Here is an 18,933-nt window from a genome sequence, read left to right on the forward strand (position 1 = left end):
TTAAGAGCAACAAAAATTATTTAGCCAGCACAAGGAAGGCTTCTTTTAGACAAATCATCTAGAAAAGACAGGAGTTTACTTAGATAGAAAGAGGGCGCGAGACGTAACGTAATGCTAAGAATGATTCCAAGGATGAAAATATAATGGTGCTAAAAAGAAAACAAAACATTGTAAACTTAACTAACCTCCAAACACGAAGGGAGGATTGCAACCAAAACTAAGAGAACACAATTTGCCGTCCACGACTCGAAAATCATTTGATGCCGGACTCGAAGTAGCACTCGAGACACGGAACGCGTAATAAAATGCACACTTCGACGGATGCCAAACGCGACAAACGTCACACTAACAGCCGACTGATCCCTCAAAATTACTATTCACAGATTTGTTGTGAAAATCGTTGATGTTTTTGATACGCTGGTCAAGTTTTGAGCAAATATATATAAAGAAAAAAACCTAGGATTATGGATCTACTGATTTCGATGCATGGAACAATTTAGATGAATAAATTTCATAGTTACCTTTGCAGCTTTTGCCGTCGCCATCAAACCCAACCTTGCAGCTGCAGTTGAAAGAACCTTCAGTATTGTTGCACTCAGCATTGACGTCAAATTTGTGGGTTTTGGTGGTAAACTCGTCTACATCTGGAGAAACAAATTCTTTCCGTTGATAGTGAAATTAGAAAAGAAATAAATGATAAAAGCTTTTTGCAGGTAAGAGAGATCAGGGTAAAATGGATGCAAAAGAGACGCATAATCGTAGCAAAATAACTCTTGCCTTTTTCACAGTGTTCTCCCGTGTAGCCAGGTGGACACACACACTTGTATCCCTTGTTTGTGAATCCAACCAGGCAAGTTGCATTGTTGTAGCAGATGTTGAAGCAGCACTTGTTCTGATGGGGAAAGATGTTGAGCCTTATTTTTCATAAAATAACGGAGATGCTATTCATGCAAGCCATTTATACTTTTGATCCATACGGGGCATACTTGGAGTTTTTTCTTTTTTCGCTTATCAAATAAAGAATCCGCGACTGTTCTCTGTTGTGTTGTAAAGTCGCATGAAGCGGCTAGAGGACGAAAGAAGTAAAGCAGAAAAAGTATCTCTTCTCGATACCCTGATAAAGCAGACTGTCTCAGCCAGTCAGAGCGAAAGTAATAGGGAAACTTTATGTTTTAATTTATTTATTCACCTTTTTTGTCGGCCGATTCAGGTGTTTTCAGACCTCATTTTGAAAAAAGGCTAAACGTTTCTAAAAAAACTGTGGTCCTGCGTCGGTGGGGGTAACAAGGTAATTTGGTTATATCAACTAAGTTAAAATTGTAAATTGGCCACCGTAACGAATAAAAAAGCTGACGTTTCGAGCAATAGCCCTTTGTCGGACGGAATGGAGGAATTGTTGGTTGTATGTGGATTTATATGCAGAAAGCGAAGCTACGCCATTGGTGGGAACGTGGCGGCGAGAAAAACACGAATAAATTAGTGGAATGAGAAACCTTCGTTGATACCTGAGGGATTAAGACTGCCAATTTGAAAGAGAAACTTTTGTTCAAGAGTTTTGCGGCTCTCCTTGTTGCCTAAATGTAAGGAAAGACCGCAGATTGCCATATGTTTTTTAGAATGATTGGGTAAATTAAAGTGTCTAGCGACTGGTTTTGATGCGTCCTTGTCATTGAAAGGAATGACAAGGACGCACAATTCCTCTATTCGCTCCGACGAAGGGCTAACGCTCGAAACGTCAGCTTTTTTATTCGTTACGGTGGCCAATTTGCAATTTTAACTTAGTTGATATAACCATATTACTTCGTTTTGAAAAGTTTTGAAATGATATTGCTTCATCTGAGTTTCCAAACACGCAATCACACACACACACACACACACACACACAAAACTTAATTATTACTTCCGTGCTCCTGTATATAAAGCCTGCCATCGGTTTCAGATCATTTGGGTGTTGTAAGTCGTCCGAGTCACTCAACTGACATAAAACTTTCTTTTTTTCTCCTGAGGGCCCCATGTTGATCGATTTACACCTGTCTTCCATACTGCACCCATTTTTACAGTGACTATGCATATGCATTCCGACTTGTAATGAAATGTTTTTAACGGCATGGCCCACCAATGCATATCCATCTCTGACTTCCAGAAACTTGAGTCTCCGACAGCTATCTGTATATTAGACAGGAGTAGAGAGATTTTGATTGGTTTACGGATCGGCTTGTGTGAGTTGGCAAAAAAAGAAATTCTGAAAACATGTGACTACAACAAAGTAAAGTTAAGGAATCGTGGATTTTAAAAATTCAATGGATATCAACCGCATCAGCTGAGAGTTCCCATTCAGATTCTATGCTATCTGCCAAAAAACTCGCTCTTGTACTAAATTGTCAGCCTTTGGTTCGGCGTAGGTCGGCATATCTGCGTTTTTTCGATTTAGTATTTTAGCTTTTATACATTTTCGAACAGAAATGGATTAATAGGAATGGGACGAGATCATTCAAAAGCTCGCAACCTCTGGGGTTTGCGAACGTCCGAGGCAGGTTATGACATCTCATCTTACTAGACAACGTTGCAAAGATAAAAAAAAAGCGTAAATGAACGTCTAATCGTTTGTCTCACGAAGATTATAGATTATAGATTGTTTAATTTTTTTTTTTTTTTTTTACTGACTTCTAGCAGTTTTTATCTTGTTATGAATCATTTTAAAATATCTCCCATTCAGACTAGTTGATCGAAACAGCATTTTAGGTACTCGCAGTAATGATCCATTTCTCCAAACCTCTATTTTACTCAAAGTCTACGAGAGAATAATGATAAAATATTCGATTTGCATTCCTTGTTTCCCTAAACCAGGTTTCTTTTTTAAAAAAACTGCTTTGCTTTTTTCGCTGCTTTTATCAATGAAGTTATTACTTAGATTGCTAATGCATGAGGTAACTGTGCTTCAAAAGTTGCAAACGTTAAAAAGAAGAACAAAACTGTTTTTCGTTGACCCTCAATTTTCTTGATGGCTCCCGTGATGTCTTTGTAAATTATATTACTGTTAAAGACAGCAGAAACATTGAAATCCATCTTCCAAGCATTGTTTAGGAATGAAACATGTGTACATCTCATCTTAAAACTAATCAAAAACATAAATAATCGATGTGTTTTTCACTTGGTATTCTTTGTAGAATTAATAGCAATACCTCATTTGCTTTTGTATCCCTCCTTGAAATACAATAGTCAAGTAGAAAATTTTAATTTTCTACTTGATTATTTCTACTTGTAAAATTCCTGTTGTCAAGATGAATGTTGATATCTAATGCTTCCCAACAGTTTTGGGTGGCATTCAGTTTACTTGAATTCTATTGCTCTTGATGAGAACCCTTCTATCGACGACTTAGTTTTTTTCTTTGCTTAGACATTAAAATTGTTAATGCTGCTTTGTTCGAGCAAGTTGCCGTTTCTAATAAAATTCAGCAAGGAAAGCTATTTATAGGACATTTGAATTCTCTGTAATCTTTTTTGGTCAGAAAATATAACAAAACGAATTCTTACAATAGACGCATATTTGCTTTATCTTTAGTTGGAATTGTATATGGATTAATCCCTTCGCTCATTTTCAAACAATTCCCTTCTTTATTTTTCAAAATATGATTCAGGGAAAACTTTTTTATTTCCGATACCAGATCCTGGACAGCGAGTTTGAGTCAAAACTCGTGAAACTCATGTAGTTAAAATAAATGACATATACACCCATTTCTTAGACTAACATTAAAAAACTGTTGCTTCAAATGAGATTTTACGGAACTTTAAGTTCTGTTATTATTTTTTGTTTTCGTATGTTAGACATATGAGAGTGTCTCTTACACATTCTGATCATTTATTAATCGGTATTTACCTGCGAGCCCGATCTGACCTCGGACAAACTTTGGGATTGTCGATAATAACCACAAAAATAGATTTTTTAGCATCTTTTTATTGATTGTTTCATGATGGATTTGATCAGAAAAATTCTCCTCAAAATTTGAACTGCCGCGTGTTGGCGTCCCTGCCCGTTGTTATTAAAACTTGTGTAGAAAGTTTCAAAAGGAGTTACCCTCTCTTAAAATCGTGTTTCGCTTTATTTCAAATTTCGGTGAGCAATAATTGCCGGAGAAAAATTCAATTTCGTTTTACCTAAGCTCACGTTAAATGTTCACGTTAGAGTTTAGTTCTGAGCCTCATTGATGAGCTGAAATAAGATATTCAAAGTGTTTAGTTAGCTTTCCTAGCTAAGTTGTGGCATCTTCCCACATTGCGTGAAACGAATTGTCCTTAAGAATTGATTTGAAAGCTGCAAGTCTTCAACTTTTCTGTAGATGCATGAATAAAAAATCATAACACAAGAACCAACTGAAGTTAGATCGATTTTTCACCGCCTATTTTAACTTTTTGGATAGCGAAAGGCAGAGCTTTCGATCTGAAATCGAAAGCAATGACCGAAGTGCAACCGCATCTCCCGCCAAAAGAAACCAAAGAAACAACCAAGAAAGTTTAAAACATGTTACATTAAAGCTGCCATGAAAAATTAATATAATCCTTCATCTAACCCACACTATAGAGTGTTCAAGTAAACTCACCATGGTTTGCAAATGTAAGGGCATAAAACCAGCCTCCATATAGAAAAAAAAGAAATAGGAAAGAAAACATCGGGAAGCGACGACACTTCATCTTCAGAGTCTGAAGAAAAACGAAGTTTTACGGAGAGTATTCAAATATGTTTAATCGTGATTAATTATTAACAAAAAGTTGTACTCAATCTTTCTGTTTATTACTATTATTATTATTATTATTTAAATACTTCTCAACATGATTCATTATTAACCGGGAGTTTTCTCAATCTTCCTGTTTATAAAGTTCCTCTCACGCCCTTTTGGCATGGAACTGTTCACTGATTGGTCTCTCCTTTTGGCTTAATGCGCAAACAAATTGACTAAAACAGGGATTAAAACAACGAAAAATTAATAAAAAAACAGAGAGCTGCGGCAGAAATTTTGTCCTTTTTACACTATTTCAAGTTACTATCATCATCATTGTAATTGCTTTAACCATAATTATTATCGTTATGTAACTTCTTCCAGCAAGGTTCAACTAGCAACTCCCGAGATGGGTTCATCTTGTATAAGCTGCGTCTTTTGTATTCTAGGTTGAAGTCAAAACGATACCATATTTTTATAAAGGCTGATAGTTTCTAGAGAAACTGTGTGGGGCTGCGTCGGTGGGGGTATCGAAATAATTTGAATATATCAACAAAGTTGAAATGGTAAATTGGCCACCGTTACGATTATAAAAGCTGTCGTTTCGAGTGTTAGCCCTTCTTCTGAGCGAATAGAGGAATTGTGGGTTGTGTGTGCTGTTAAAGGCAGAAAATGGAGCTACGTTATTGGTGGGAACATGGCAACGAGAAAAACACGAATAAATTAGTGGAATGTAAAGCGTTCGTTAATGCCTGTGGGATTTTTAGACTGCCGGTTTGAAAGATGAGCTTTTGTTCGAGAGTTTTACGGCTTTCCGTGCTACCTAAGTGCAAGGAAAGACCGCAGATTGCCATATGTTCCTTAGAATGATTAAGTAAATTCAAATGCCTAGCGACTGGTTTCGATGTGTCCTTGTCATTCCTCTCCACGTCGCGAAGGTGTTCTCGGAATCGGTCAATTAGTCTTCTGCCTGTTTCACCGATGTAAATCTTTTTGCAATAAGTGCAAGTTATGCAATAGATTGCATTGGCGGAGGTGCACGTGAAGTGATCGGTGATCTTAACGGATCGTTTAGGTCCCGATATTTTCTCAGTGTTTTTATAAACTGACTTGACGACATGTTTTGTTTTTCATGCTCACATTTAATTTGGTATTCGGGAGTTAAGACTATCATTTCATGAACATCTGGTGTGTTGAATGACTAAAGAGTCAAAACTTGAAAGTTCGAGAGAGTTCATGTACCAGATACCAGATATATTCTATTTGAAGCTTTCAAAGTCGAAAGTATTAGTTTATGTACGAGTTAGCTGTAGCGCTTTAAAATGTTTCTCAAGCAAGAGTGGAAAGGATTTCTACCATCTCCATTTGAAAACTTCCTTTCTGGCAGAAGCTTGTGTACAGCCATTCATACGTGATCTCAGATATACTTCCGCTTTGTTACATCACGCAAAGTATTTCAACAGCATTTTTCTCATTTTTGGTGCACGGAAATTCTGCCTACAACTTTATCCTTTATTTTCACGAGTGGCGCTAATGAGGCATCGAAACTGATGTCTTGATTTTTCTATTCTATGGCCGCTTCTATAGCTATCAATCACTATTTTACTTGATCACGACTTAAACATATAATATAGCTTGCATCGGACAAATGAATGACACACTTGGCCTCCTTCCCCATCCCACCTCTCCCTCGTGCTAACCCTAGCCCCACCCCCTCCCTCCAGTCCGCTTCGCCTGAGATTGCCGGATGCTCATAATTAAACTTGCTGGACCAATGAGCATGACTGTCAGTTGGCGTTACTTGTGATCAAGCCATGATGAGGCTTAATACTCGAATGCATCAGTTTAAACGAATCGATATCAGTTGCTGGACCCAGGACGCCCGAGTATCTGCTTGATGATACATCTCTAATTGAGATTAATTCGTTAATATAGACGGGCGCCAGACCGTGGTTAGCTTTAAAAGTAATTAAAAGCACTCTAAAGATTATTCTGTATCTGACGGGAAACCAGTGCAATGATTTCAGACGTGGCTTTACATGGCAGTATTTGCTTTCTTCAAATATAAGGTGCGCGGCTGTAGACTCAGCAAGTATTTGCTGCTGACCTCTTGTCCTCATTCACTTGCGTTGATCTCTTTGCACGAATCAGCTGCCAGCTTTTTAATTGAACCAAGTTGAACTGGAAGGTAAGAAAATAGCGCAGCATCATTCCCATCCAAGACAGTTCACTATGTAAATAATTTGATATTATTAACCGAGTGGTTAATAAGGCAGGTTTACCAACATAAAGAGCATCTAAATCCAATTTACGTTAATAACTCAGTTGACAAAACCGAATTATCTAGTAATACTCCCTCCTCCAGCTACCCCCTTTAACCTGCATGTAAATAGTTTCGCTTTCAGAGGACTCACCTCTGTTGATACCTCGTCTGAAGTAATATCTCTCAGAGTTGGGTATAAAATCTTTAGGTATGGCTTCTTTGGTGCGGTTACTCAGCTCACTCTTGTCTTGAGTAAGGACGTAGTTGAAGCTTTGGCATGTCATGTCACCATGACATTCTCTTAAACACACAACAACATATGCTGCTCTAGTGATCGTCTTAAAAGCGTGTCCTCGCAGCATCATATCAGAAATTGACGTCTCACTGCTGAGTTGTCACTTCCGGATTATCCAGTAACAATGGTGAATACCGAGGGAGAGGTGTAAGAAGGATCGGTAATTTCTCTTTAACTAAAAGTGAGATCATCCACATTTTTGTAGGTCATGGAGGTGGAATCAACAACGTCTGTAATTCAGCAGGAGGAGGCGGAGGCACCTTCGTAGTGAGAGAAACTGACAATGCGCCTTTTATAATCGCAGGAGCCGAAGGAGGGATAGAAACGGTCACTTTCAGACCTGAAGGATGTGATGCTAGTACGAGCACAACAATTCATGGTCAGCGGGGAAGCGACGGACAAGGCACGCATATTGCTAATATTAGTAATTCAGCTGAGCAGACACATACAGTTGTATTTCAGTCCCACTTTTATTCCTAATCGTTATCGTGTTAGCTTACTTCTCAAACACTTCGTTTTAGTTTGTTTTAATTAGGTAAAAGCTTTCAAGCACACCTTAAACCATGGAAATTCAGCTAAATCCTGTACCCCTTTTCAGTCAATCTATGTTGAAAAGAAGAGACAGTCATTGGATATATCCCTCCTATTATTTTTTCATTATTGTTTTAGGAGGTAAAGTAGATGGTTTCTACTCCGGCGGCAGAAGTTCACAGCACTTTGGTGGAATCATGCTGGGAATAAGTTGCAAAAATTACATCAAGACTTTCCCTTATCTTTTCTACAATCGCGTCCGTTCATTTGCTAACAACTCAACTGAATTGTATTATCTAGAGTTGTTATTTATTTCCAGCAAAGGTGAGGGAGAACCTACACCATACCCAAAATGAATGAGCTGCCTTGAGAAGAAAGAGAGAGGGAAAAACGTTTTAGCACTAAAGCTGAGAAAAAGAGGCCTGAAACTTGGCCTCTATGGACTTGAGTACTCATCACTAAGAATCCCGTATGTAAACTGACCCTTAGTAGTAAACATTATGAGGCGTAGCTAACTGCATAAAATAATTTATTCCCTATGGGGGTAAAATTTAACCAGTATCGTCGGAGTAATGTTCTAACAGTAATCAAAACTATAACGAAATTCTCGAGCGTAATAGGTCATCACCAGCCCGATTTGAGCACTAATAAGACAATGTACGCGTCCTCCTTCTCATCGGTTAGTGTCATAGGACAGTTGACACTTCATGCCTGTGTAAGTGGACAATACGCGTCATGTGCGCGCGCTACTGTCGCCCATTTTGCGGAGTTAACTGTTGTTATTTCATGAAAACGTATAACCGATGTCTAGTTTCTCTCTCAAATTTTGTCATAGTTTAGATTAATTGGTAACAGGACTTCGCGTCGTCCAATTCTGTCCTGTCACCAAAAGAACGATTAGCAGACTAGACTCCCTCTTCGCGTTCGTCCGATGATTACGGGCCGACTTGGACTCAACTCAGTTCTGTTACCATATAGGGGCTACAGAGAATGTCTTTAATTTATTCTTTCATATACAGAATCACGCATGGTAACAACTTATATCAAGTAAAAATGGTTAAAGCGAAAAGTTTAATTTTTGTCTTTCGATTAAGATGGGTACAACTAGCCTCACGCTGAGAGCGACGAAAATTGTAATGTATTAAGTTCTTCTTTCCGTACAAAACTTTATAACAATTTACACTGAAAGACGTGAAATAAATTTCATTTTTCCTGTGGATGAAATGATCCTGGTAGGCGTTTTTTACGCATCGCTAAAGTTGTCTTTCACCGGTGAGGATCAGTTTGCTTCATTTTCATCCGCAAATCAAATAAAATTTATTTCATTGTAAGTTCTAATCTAGATTTAGTAAAATCCCTGTTTTTAGCGCTGAGCTTGTAAAAAATTTAGATGCAGATTACATTTTATCTGGGAGAGCAAAATACCTTAATCACAGGAGATTAAATTACCGAACTATATGTTTGAATAGAGGCGGTGAAGGGAATATTGGGTTCCATTCTTCAGCAATAACAACATTGCCTGGGCCTTTCAACCCAGTAGAGAAATTAACTGCCAAACCATTTTCAGGTTTTTCAACGGGTGACCATGTTCGGTTTACAAAAGAATATAGTTTTCACAGTTTCACTGACTCTTTTTTATTCGACTTTTCTTTCCTTAGAAAAAAAAAGTACACAAGTATGCAAATGATACGATGAGGTTGTTAGAACTGCTGTGGCTATTTTTATAGTAAAACTGATTTGTGATTAAAAAATGAAACATGGATTGGCATAGATGTTTTCCTTTTAAACGGCCATCGACAAAAGAATACTTTTCAACAACCGAGTTAAAGAGAAAAGAAGAATGATTTCGGACGTCTATTTACTTTTACACGTAGGAAAACGTTTTCAAATTTACACCTTAGTCGTTGGTCTCATGATGGAGTGATGGCCATTTTACGGTTTACGGTTAAATTATTTCCTTTGCGGTTGCCAGAAGTATTTTTACAGTTAACCCATCGTGTACGACTAGAAGTTAGAATTTGTGAATTTTGACGCCTAACAGCTAGACTTTTAGCTATTAATCTCATTGAGACTCTCTTAGTCGTAATTTTGATTTTTACCTCTCATTATCTTATTTCAAAAATTAGCTGCTGATAAATAGTTTCTCCACTGTTTTGGCTTATTGATCTCAAACAAATTATACACTCTAACCTCTCCATAAAAATAAAAATGGCTGGGACTTAAAAAAAAAAAAATTATTATTAATCAGGGCTTCCTTCGCTTCAGAGTGATAAGCAAATTGCTTGAGGATGAAATCAGAAGAGGATTTGTGGCAAATCTATTTTGCTCACTCTACAAGCTAAACGGTCCCAGTATTTCTTTCTCTAATCAGCACCACAATATCGCAAATGACACGGATGCACTGGAGGCGTGCCGCTGATGTAATACACAAAATATCCACTGCAATTCCTTACTTGGATGTTGATGGACCAATTACAACATCCTCCTGACCAATGAAAACAGACCTGCCTTGTGACTATACCCTCGCTCACCGTAGGATGGGCCCCGTTTAACCAGCCAGTGGCATCAGTTCCACAGCGCCTGGTTGGAACACATGTGGTAGCCATTTTATTTCCAGCTGCTCCCTGGAAACGAAACCAATTTGGACCGAGTGAACTGTCGCATAAAAGAACTCCAGTGTACGTTTCTTTCCTGTTAGCATCTGTAAGGCTTGCTGGATTTTGGCATTCTGTTAAAGAAAACAGACAAAACAGTTACACTAACGCTACCTAATTATCGTTTGGGCTCATTTTATCCTTTTCCTTTCCTTTTTTATCAGTCTTGTATTCTTATTGACTTTTCTTTAAATACTCTTTAGGTATTTAATTTAATTTATTAATTTGTTAGATTCACCGATAGGCAGGGACACCGAAACCACTTGTGCCAATTACTGCGGGCCCAGTAAATCCACCCATCCCACCCCAATGGGAGGACATCCACCACACAGTAATCTCGTGCGTGGGAAATTAACGTCTCCTACCCCCTAACTCTGCAGGAGACGGAGCCTACGGTTTATTCGTCCTTATCCGAGAAGACTAGAATATCTATCCATTTCTTAACATCATAGAAAGGTAGAAAATTCTCCTCAGTTATTTTAAGACCCTGAGTGTTGATCCGGCCGGGACTTGAACCCTCGGCCTCCCTCGCAATAGTCCGGCGCTCTGCCAATTGAGCTAACCAGGACGCGGTATTTCCATTTAAGTCGTATCTTTTCTCATTCATTGTAAGAAAAAAAAAACTAACTGACCAGCCGACTCTACGTAACAACTTGTCCTTCCGTCCCCTACGTAACCATGGTTACAAGAACAGTTGTAAGATCCAATAGTATTTGTGCACGTAGCTGTTCCATCGAGACAACTGTGAACGCCAACTGCACATTCATCAATATCTGTGAAATATAAAAAAGTTACTTGAGTGTTTATACTGTACATTTCATAAACAGAATTATCTAAGTTAAGACTTTTTATCATCTCCTTTGTGCAAAACAAAGGGACAAAGATCAAACTGGTTTTAAATTGTCTGATCGGCAGATAAACTTTTCTCTGTAAAGGATAAAAACGAACTTCCTTGGGAATTAATGTAAGATATTTATTTCTTTGAAGAGAAAAATCTGTGGGAACATGGAAGATTTAATCGGTCTAATCCTCCTCTATGTATGTTCGCCTAAATTTTAAAAACATTCAATCATTTTTTGCCATTTCTATGGTACCACTAATCTATATGGATAACAAAACTGTTCTTTGCCATGACAGATAAGTCAAATTAGTTTCCAGCTTTCTTTAAATATATATGCTCCTGGGGATCACGGAAAAGCCAAAAGTGGTGGGAGGTGAAAATTATTTCCCTCTTGAATAGAGTTCAAAACTACCCTTATAGGAAATATGGCATGGGTTTGTTACAGTATTTGATTATCAACCAATAAAATAATATGAAAAAGGGAAACTAGATAATGAAACTCATATACGTGAAGAACTGATTCGCAAATTATAGCAAAAGAGATGGAAATGGGCACATTTGAGGAACAAATCAGCCCTGTCAATAGTCATCCTCGGATGGAACACTATGGCCTGGAGGGGAACTCGACAGAGAGAGTGGTGGTACTTTACGGAAAGCAGAAAGGTAGATGAAGATCGAGCGAAGGAAATTGAGTCAACTTGCATGAGGGGCACTGCCTATAAAATCAGCGGTGCTCTGCAGCAGGTAAGCCTCGTCTGCGTGCCACACACAAAAGTGAAACTAAGTTCAAAAGTAATCTGTACATATTGTCCTTACCAACACATTTTTTTCCACTTTTAGTGAAGCCAGAATAACAGGTACAGTGATATGAACCGTTGGTGTTTGTGCAGTTTGCATTAGAGCCACAAATATGGACGTCAGCGCTGCACTCGTCAACATCTGATGAGGCAATTTGCAAAAACATTACAGGCATGCAGACTTTCCATGTTGTATTGGGCAGTTAAGAGATTACTCTCTCACTATGAAGCATTTTTATATTTATATACAAGGAGCGCCTCTGAGACTTCCAGACAGATGCAAAAGTAATGGCAGCATTATTTTTTTTCAATAGCTCATGCTACAGAGATGCATTAAAGGAGAGGTTTCTGTTGATAGCAGTGTAACTGGAAAACATTCTATAGTAGCATAGCGATGTAAAGACATCCTCAGTACTTAATTCTCAGCCCTCCAAGCATACTACAATAACACAACTGATTGAACTTAGAAGTTCTCTGAGAGCCTTATCGAACTTCGCCGTAATCACGTACGTTGAAAAACCTTACCTTCTTCCCAAACTTCAGCTCGCGCTCAGCTAAACTGTCCCATAAAAATTAATAATTAATACGTAGCAGTAAAATTTCAGAAGTCCCGATATATTTCAAAAAGTCATGCGCAGCCGAATATCTGAACAGAGAGATTTAGCACCGATTTAGCATGCCCTTTCACGTTCCGCGTAAAAAAGCGTGAACCTTGCAGCTATGGCCTCGCGTAACTTCACGTTATGGTGGATTTGAAGGCGCCCTTGACTTACAATGAATACTTTTTGTAGCCTTTTTACGATAATTAACTTCCACTCTGTGAGAGAATAAGAAGAAAAACCTTAAGTACACAGCAAACGTGAAAAACTCGCGGAAAAACAAGGTCACGTGGTCACTGCTAAATCTCTCTTGTAGAAAATGCACCAACGTGGCGCTCTTCAAAAGTAAATCTATGCGCGGGTAAGACAATAGACAGGTGTTGTGTCCTGTTTAACTTGCCTTCTGTCTCCATATCACATTGAGCAAGAACGGATTTTCCAGATACAATAGAATTAAGCCAATATTTGCCACTGACTGCGTGACCTTCACTCAATTTGATTTCTTTACATGTCTCCGCAGGAAGCTCAGGTATGGATCCGAGAGGGACTGCAAAAATATAAAACGGATAAGAATTATGAAGGAAACTGGCAGGAGGGTCTAGAAGCCGCAAAGCAGCGAAAAAAACTAACAAATTTTAGCCGCGTATGTCGTACGTAAAGTCAACCGTATTTTTTTTTTCCTTTTTAGCACAACAATAAGAAATTGACCATTAGCCGTAAAAAGGCAAAAATCTTAACCGTTAACCGTAAAAGCGATTAACCCATTGAGGCCCTCCCAAAGAAAGTGCCTGAAGAAAAAGAACTGGGAGAGAAAAAAGTACACATGATGTATTGTTTGTAAAATTATGTAACAGGCCTTTCTAATGAACTGCTTTGCGGTACAAAGATGCTCACACATGTCCGGTCTCCTAATCTAGCGCCTTGCTGGCATAATGGCATCGTGTAATACCATAGAATATGCCGACGGATCTATATATCTTCGTATTTTGATTGGCTACATTTTTATAGTATGTATAAGAAAACAAACAAACAAACCTCACCCCTATTCTTGTATCGTGTAAGATAATACCGGGATGAATCTGGCACAAAATCCTCAGGTCTAGCCTTGTTTGTGCGGTCATTTAACTCACAGCCACCTTCACCGAAGACATAGTTAAGGCTCTGACAGCTCTCATCATCCTTACAAGCTTGATGACACTCCAATGGGCTAGAAATCTTTATCGTCTTATAAATGTGTCTTGTTAACATCATGCCGAAAATGGAATATTCTTGTTCACATTGATTAGCGGCTGTTGCAGGCAGCAGGTGGACAACGAACAAAGTTACGACGAGAAGAGTCATCCTTGGGCCAATTGGGCAAGTCTTTTTACTCTAAAGATGGTAACGTTAGAGGTTTCCCAGTTGGAGCTGTGCAAAGTGTTCCATATTCAGAGAAGAATAAAAAGAAGAGAAGGAAATAATAAAATCGTACCGTTAACGGTTTACCTATTAAAGCTGTGCAAAGTTTTCCGGCCATATTTAGAGAAGAATAGAAAGTAGAGAAGGAATATAATAGACTTTGAAAATGGTACCGTTAGAATTACGTGAAACTGAAGCTAAGTACCTTAGGTAGCGGCATAGCATCGGATTATCGGGGTTTCGAAGAAACCACTTCTTATCACGTGAACAGAAATAAACTGAGATCTCGACTACACTGCGTGAGCAAGCTCCTTTCATTTTTAGCGAATAATTACACGTCGGTTTCTCTTAGACAACAAGTTAAAAAAATATAAGTAGTCAAGACGGCGACGTCTAAAAAATTATCGACTAGAAAGAGGAAACTACATTATCCATGCCTTTTTTACAGCTCCAACGGCTCTTGCATAGTATATCTTATGCAGGCAACGTTATGATTAACATCGAGACGTGATCGAAGAAAGTAGCATGCGGGGCTATTATTTTCTGCTCATCAATAGTCTCTTGTTTCGCCGCTTTTCTATTGCCACTGTAGCCAAAGTGTCTCTAAGTCCCTGTTACTTATTAGTATTAATAAGAATGTGTGCTTTGATTGGCTGAAACGGCTATCGTTTGTTGTGCTGATAAACCCATAGAAAACTGAAATATCTTCTTGTCCTGAGAAATGGCACCACAGGGGACGAATTCCAAGACGATGCTGTGAACGCCGAAAAGAACGAGAAATATTCTAGGATCTTTCAAATTGTCTACTTGAAATGTTGACTCTTCACATTTTCTCACCACGAAAGAAAAGTCGAGGAGGAAATGTTGCCACGTTTTGACTTCAAGAAATAGGATCTTATTCGGAAATTTATTGGAAATTGGATATTATTCGGAAATTTATTGCAAAGTTTGTAGACCACTCTCAAATCAAGTGGTACAGTTTTTTTCCATTACAAAACAGATATAAGTAATTTAAAGGAAGATGCTTCCCCGACATATCACCTGCTAAATTCTAGTCGAAATTGACTGTGTATATGGATAGGAGCGAACAAAATAATATATATGTGAACGGCGGGTTGCCAAAGAAATATCAAAGCAATCTTCGCAGTAACGAACACTTCTTACGCATATGAATTTTATATTTTCACAGTCATTTATTCATCACTTCACGGGTTTATAACGAAACATCATGATTACCAACTCCCAGATTGCTTGTTAGCTCATTCGGTAGAGCACTGCACCGGTATCGCAGAGGTAGTGGGTTTAAAATCCCGTATAGGCCTGATATTTTTGTGCCCTATTTTGACTACTCTTCAAGTATTGTTTATTGCTGCGAAGATGGCTTATATATTCATTTCTAAACCCGCAGTTCAAATATATAATTTTCATGTATGATTTTCATATATGATTTTCATATATTCCCAGGCAAAACAAATAATGTTGATAATGATAACAATTATGATAATGATAACAATGTTGAAAATAAAAGGTATGGTAAGGGAATGCATATAATTAAAGCAGTCTGTCAGTATCTCTTTTCACATCTTGTTGACAACACAACTAAAGAAGCAAGAATTAACTTCAAGTAAGGACTTAATCGGAGCTTAAAATTATGACAGCTTTTGTGGTTTCTTTGTTCCCTCTGAGGAATCCACTGAGATACATCAGTTGTTAGTCTCCTTCGCAACCGCAGTTTCGGCTCGTCACGCAACGCTCCCTCCCCCAAGGCTGGGAAGGAGACTAATCAGTTGTCAGTATATACTAAAACTGCGGATAGCGTCGAAAGTGGGCTCTGATCGGCTACTCAAACTGCTGATATCCTTTGTTAGTATATACTAAAACAGTGGATAGCGTTGAAGGCACGCTCTGATTGGCTAGTCAAACTCCGAATATCCTTTGCTATTTACCTCCCAGCAACTCGGGAAAAAATGGAGTCCCGGTTTGCATCCGTGACAAGCGAAGAAATCACTCAAATTAATTTTTGGTGGTGTATATATCTTACTTTGTCAGTATATACTGAGACAGCTATTCACCACCGAACAAAGCGCGCGGGATTTGCACCCAAAAATATCGGAACCGTTGTAGGATAAATGGATAAAAATAATCGTTTTGTGCTATATTATCTCACTGTTTTGGTGTATTGAAACGACTATTCACCTCAGTGCCGGAGGTTAGCGGTTATTTACCTCACCCCTTTCGTGGCTCAGCAAAGATCCGCCATTAGCCACTTCGAATTCCACGTCGGCGGTTAGTTGTTAATTATCATCCGCAGGTTAGACTTGGCTCAAATCCTTTTGAAACCTGAAGTTTTTACTCTTTTCAAATGCATTTTTATCAGAGAGGATCATCTGTAACTTGAGGATGACTTTAACTTTTATAAGGCACTTAGGTGTCATCAAAATGAAGATGCTGCATTGTTGCTCTGACGGATGTAAATATCTTACTTGTAATTGGCTACAAGCACGCTCTAATTGTGGCTATTTTTAGACGAATTTGTGTTGTAGTGACGTTCTTTTTACTAACATTGGTTTTTATGTTTGCGATTGTGTTAAAACAATTTTTGGATTCAGTTTGTGGATAAAAGTGAAAATTATAGAGGCCTTGGTTTGAGTCATCCGATTCATTCTCGGGACTCGACGGATAAAGACGTGCGGTTCACATTGATGTGAATCCCGCGACCGTAGAGTGACGCACTTTAGATTATTTCCTTTTTTCTGTTTTGTTTTGTTTTGTTTTTTTTAATTTTGTTTTGTTTTGTTTTGTCTTTCCTCTCCCTCTTTAATTAAAACATCGCAGTAAACTGTCATGTTATACGGTTAGTAGAGTACTATATAGTGTCAGAGAACATGATTGTTGTTTGGGTCAACCGAAAGAAATACGCAAATTATCGAGTCAAAGATTCCAAATTAAAAACTCAAAATTCCAATTTGATAACTCAATTCGTTCATATATTATCTATGCTTCAAATTGAGCGACCATTACCGACAGTTCAAGACGGTTGTTTAAGAAGAGGGCGACATAGCTAGTCGTCTACTTTAAAAATAAAGTTTCAAATATTATCATCACGCCTTATCTGTGTGGCACATACAAACGTAACTAAGACCGATTATTGGACCTTAGTTTACATGTTATATTTTCAATCTAACAATGATCAAAAACACTTTTGCAATGCCTCAGCAAAATCTGAAGACTTTTCTGCGCAGCCATAGCTTAATCGTAACATTTTCCGAAGTTAAAATATTTTTCCGACACTTTGACTAACAAAAGGAAAAAAGAGGGTGCGCTATACTTGAAATGAAAATGAAGAAAATTTAAAAACAATGCGGACACTGCAGTAAATCTTAGAATCAAAAGCGCTAACCTTGCTCCACTGAACGGAATTTGACCAAGATCTTTTCGTAGAGGTGAATCCCTTTAAAATTTGATATATTTTCGCACAACGACGAATTATCTAGACTACAACAATTACGCATTAACGAGAATTGAAAATGAGTGGCTCTAAAAGCTAACACAGGTGAAAGAGTAATAAATAATTCATCGCAGCAATATGTAAGAAGGGAATGGAGATGAACAAGCTGAGAATGTGTATATTGCAACATATTAAATTCATTTTGGTTTTCTAAACTTTGAGACATTCTCGGCGATTAGAAATTTAACAAAATGTGGTCCAGGCTACCTGAAAAATAGCACCAAATGTTTCCCACGGAGAGTTTAATTTTGCGTAGGCAGATCAGGTGTTGGTCATAGAATTATTTTTCTTTATAGATACTAATTCAAATTATGTTAATTAGAGGATTGCAAATGGAACGAAATCGAATGTGAAGGCTAATGGTACGTCATAAATCAAACAAACATAAATTATACAATTCCTGAATGTGCTAACAATTATCAGCATACATAATTCTTAAAATGGCTCGAGGTCTAACGTTAAAATAACTGGAACAATCATTTACTCAGCAGGACATTACTAATGGAGCTTAAAATTTTTTTTTTTCTTCCAAACTGCCTGCTGGATAAAGGTCTCATTACTTTTCGCTAATTCCCAGGCTGCTGTCGATAAACTAGTACAGACAACGCTGCTAGCGTCAAGGGGTCACGCAGCGCGTCACGCACTGATAGAATCGTTTTATTTGACATCGTGGTAAAAAAGAATCAAATCAGCAGTGGTTTGGCGTGGTCTGTACCCTCATCGACAACGATATTTGTCATCCCAGTAGTCAAATTTTTTGGCCGACTCACTCGGCTGCGCTTCGTGAGTGCACAACATTTTGACCACTGTAATGACGAACACTATTGTCGATAAGGGTACAGACCGCGATAACCCAACATTGGATTTCTTAAATTTACTCGTTGTTCCGATCTGTTTTAAGCTGATTTTACGGACTCTATCAGAGAGTGTTTTAAAACAAAATGAACGACTCAAAGCCTGACTATTGTGGAGAACAGGGCTACAAACACACGCGACAGGTGCCGATCTTATTTATTTAGCCATTGAGATGCCATGATGAACAAAGAATTTCTCCTTACAATATCCATGCAATATCAAGCAAACAGGAGACGAGAACAAAGAAAATATTAGCTAGGAAGTTATAAGTTACTACAACACCGACTTTCTCAAACTTAGATCATAAGAGTTGTGTGGCAAATCGTAGGAGGAATGATTCATGCAACTCAGGAAGGGGGAATTAGGGTTAATTAAATCCTTCGGTGTTTCCAAAAATTTCATCGTTTCCGATGCGGGTTTTGTGTAGGTAAGTGTTGCGTGCATTCGAGAGCAGCTTTTATTTCCGCACTTAACACT

General features: G+C 38.2%; 2 protein-coding genes across 3 annotated transcripts; both read right to left on the reverse strand.

Annotated features, from left to right (window-relative positions):
- Positions 1–114: 114 nt before the first annotated feature.
- LOC148737220 (uncharacterized) lies at positions 115–4,724 on the reverse strand. Its single transcript, XM_088749282.1, has 5 exons — positions 4,599–4,724; positions 1,901–2,166; positions 778–892; positions 522–644; positions 115–149 (listed from the first exon to the last, which is right to left on the reverse strand). The coding sequence occupies exons 1-5, from the start codon at positions 4,687–4,689 to the stop codon at positions 115–117; spliced, it is 630 nt and encodes a 209-aa protein (XP_088605408.1). The 5' UTR covers positions 4,690–4,724.
- A 3,065-nt stretch (positions 4,725–7,789) lies between these two features.
- On the reverse strand, positions 7,790–17,612 carry LOC148737221 (uromodulin-like). Of its 2 annotated transcripts, none has more exons than XM_088749046.1 (6): positions 16,290–16,607; positions 13,736–14,102; positions 13,096–13,242; positions 12,116–12,238; positions 11,091–11,231; positions 7,790–10,532 (listed from the first exon to the last, which is right to left on the reverse strand). In XM_088749046.1, exons 2-6 carry the CDS (start codon positions 14,034–14,036, stop codon positions 10,168–10,170), a joined length of 1,077 nt encoding a protein of 358 aa, XP_088605172.1. In that variant the 5' UTR covers positions 14,037–14,102; positions 16,290–16,607; the 3' UTR covers positions 7,790–10,167. The 2 variants fall into 2 exon arrangements, with proteins under 2 accessions (XP_088605172.1, XP_088605171.1); XM_088749045.1 differs by lacking the exon at positions 16,290–16,607 and adding an exon at positions 17,494–17,612 and having other exon boundaries at positions 7,791–10,532.
- Positions 17,613–18,933: the final 1,321 nt, after the last annotated feature.

Source organism: Stylophora pistillata, chromosome 2 (genome assembly GCF_964205215.1).
Source record: "Stylophora pistillata chromosome 2, jaStyPist1.2, whole genome shotgun sequence".
Lineage (NCBI taxonomy): Eukaryota > Metazoa > Cnidaria > Anthozoa > Scleractinia > Pocilloporidae > Stylophora > Stylophora pistillata.

What these genes read in the sequence shown, in the direction of transcription:
- LOC148737220 (XM_088749282.1), bottom strand. Translation starts at nt 4,689, where the DNA reads ATGAAGTGTCGTCGCTTCCCGATGTTTTCTTTCCTATTTCTTTTTTTT. An exon ending in CCTTACATTTGCAAACCATG is followed by an intron (nt 2,167 to 4,598) that starts GTGAGTTTACTT and finishes TCTAATATACAG; the next exon opens with ATAGCTGTCGGAGACTCAAG. An exon ending in TTATATACAGGAGCACGGAA is followed by an intron (nt 893 to 1,900) that starts GTAATAATTAAG and finishes TTTCCCCATCAG; the next exon opens with AACAAGTGCTGCTTCAACAT.
- LOC148737221 (XM_088749046.1), bottom strand. Translation starts at nt 14,036, where the DNA reads ATGACTCTTCTCGTCGTAACTTTGTTCGTTGTCCACCTGCTGCCTGCA. An exon ending in ATGTGATATGGAGACAGAAG is followed by an intron (nt 12,239 to 13,095) that starts GCAAGTTAAACA and finishes TTGCCTCATCAG; the next exon opens with ATGTTGACGAGTGCAGCGCT. An exon ending in TTGTTACGTAGAGTCGGCTG is followed by an intron (nt 10,533 to 11,090) that starts GTCAGTTAGTTT and finishes TTTCTTTAACAG; the next exon opens with AATGCCAAAATCCAGCAAGC.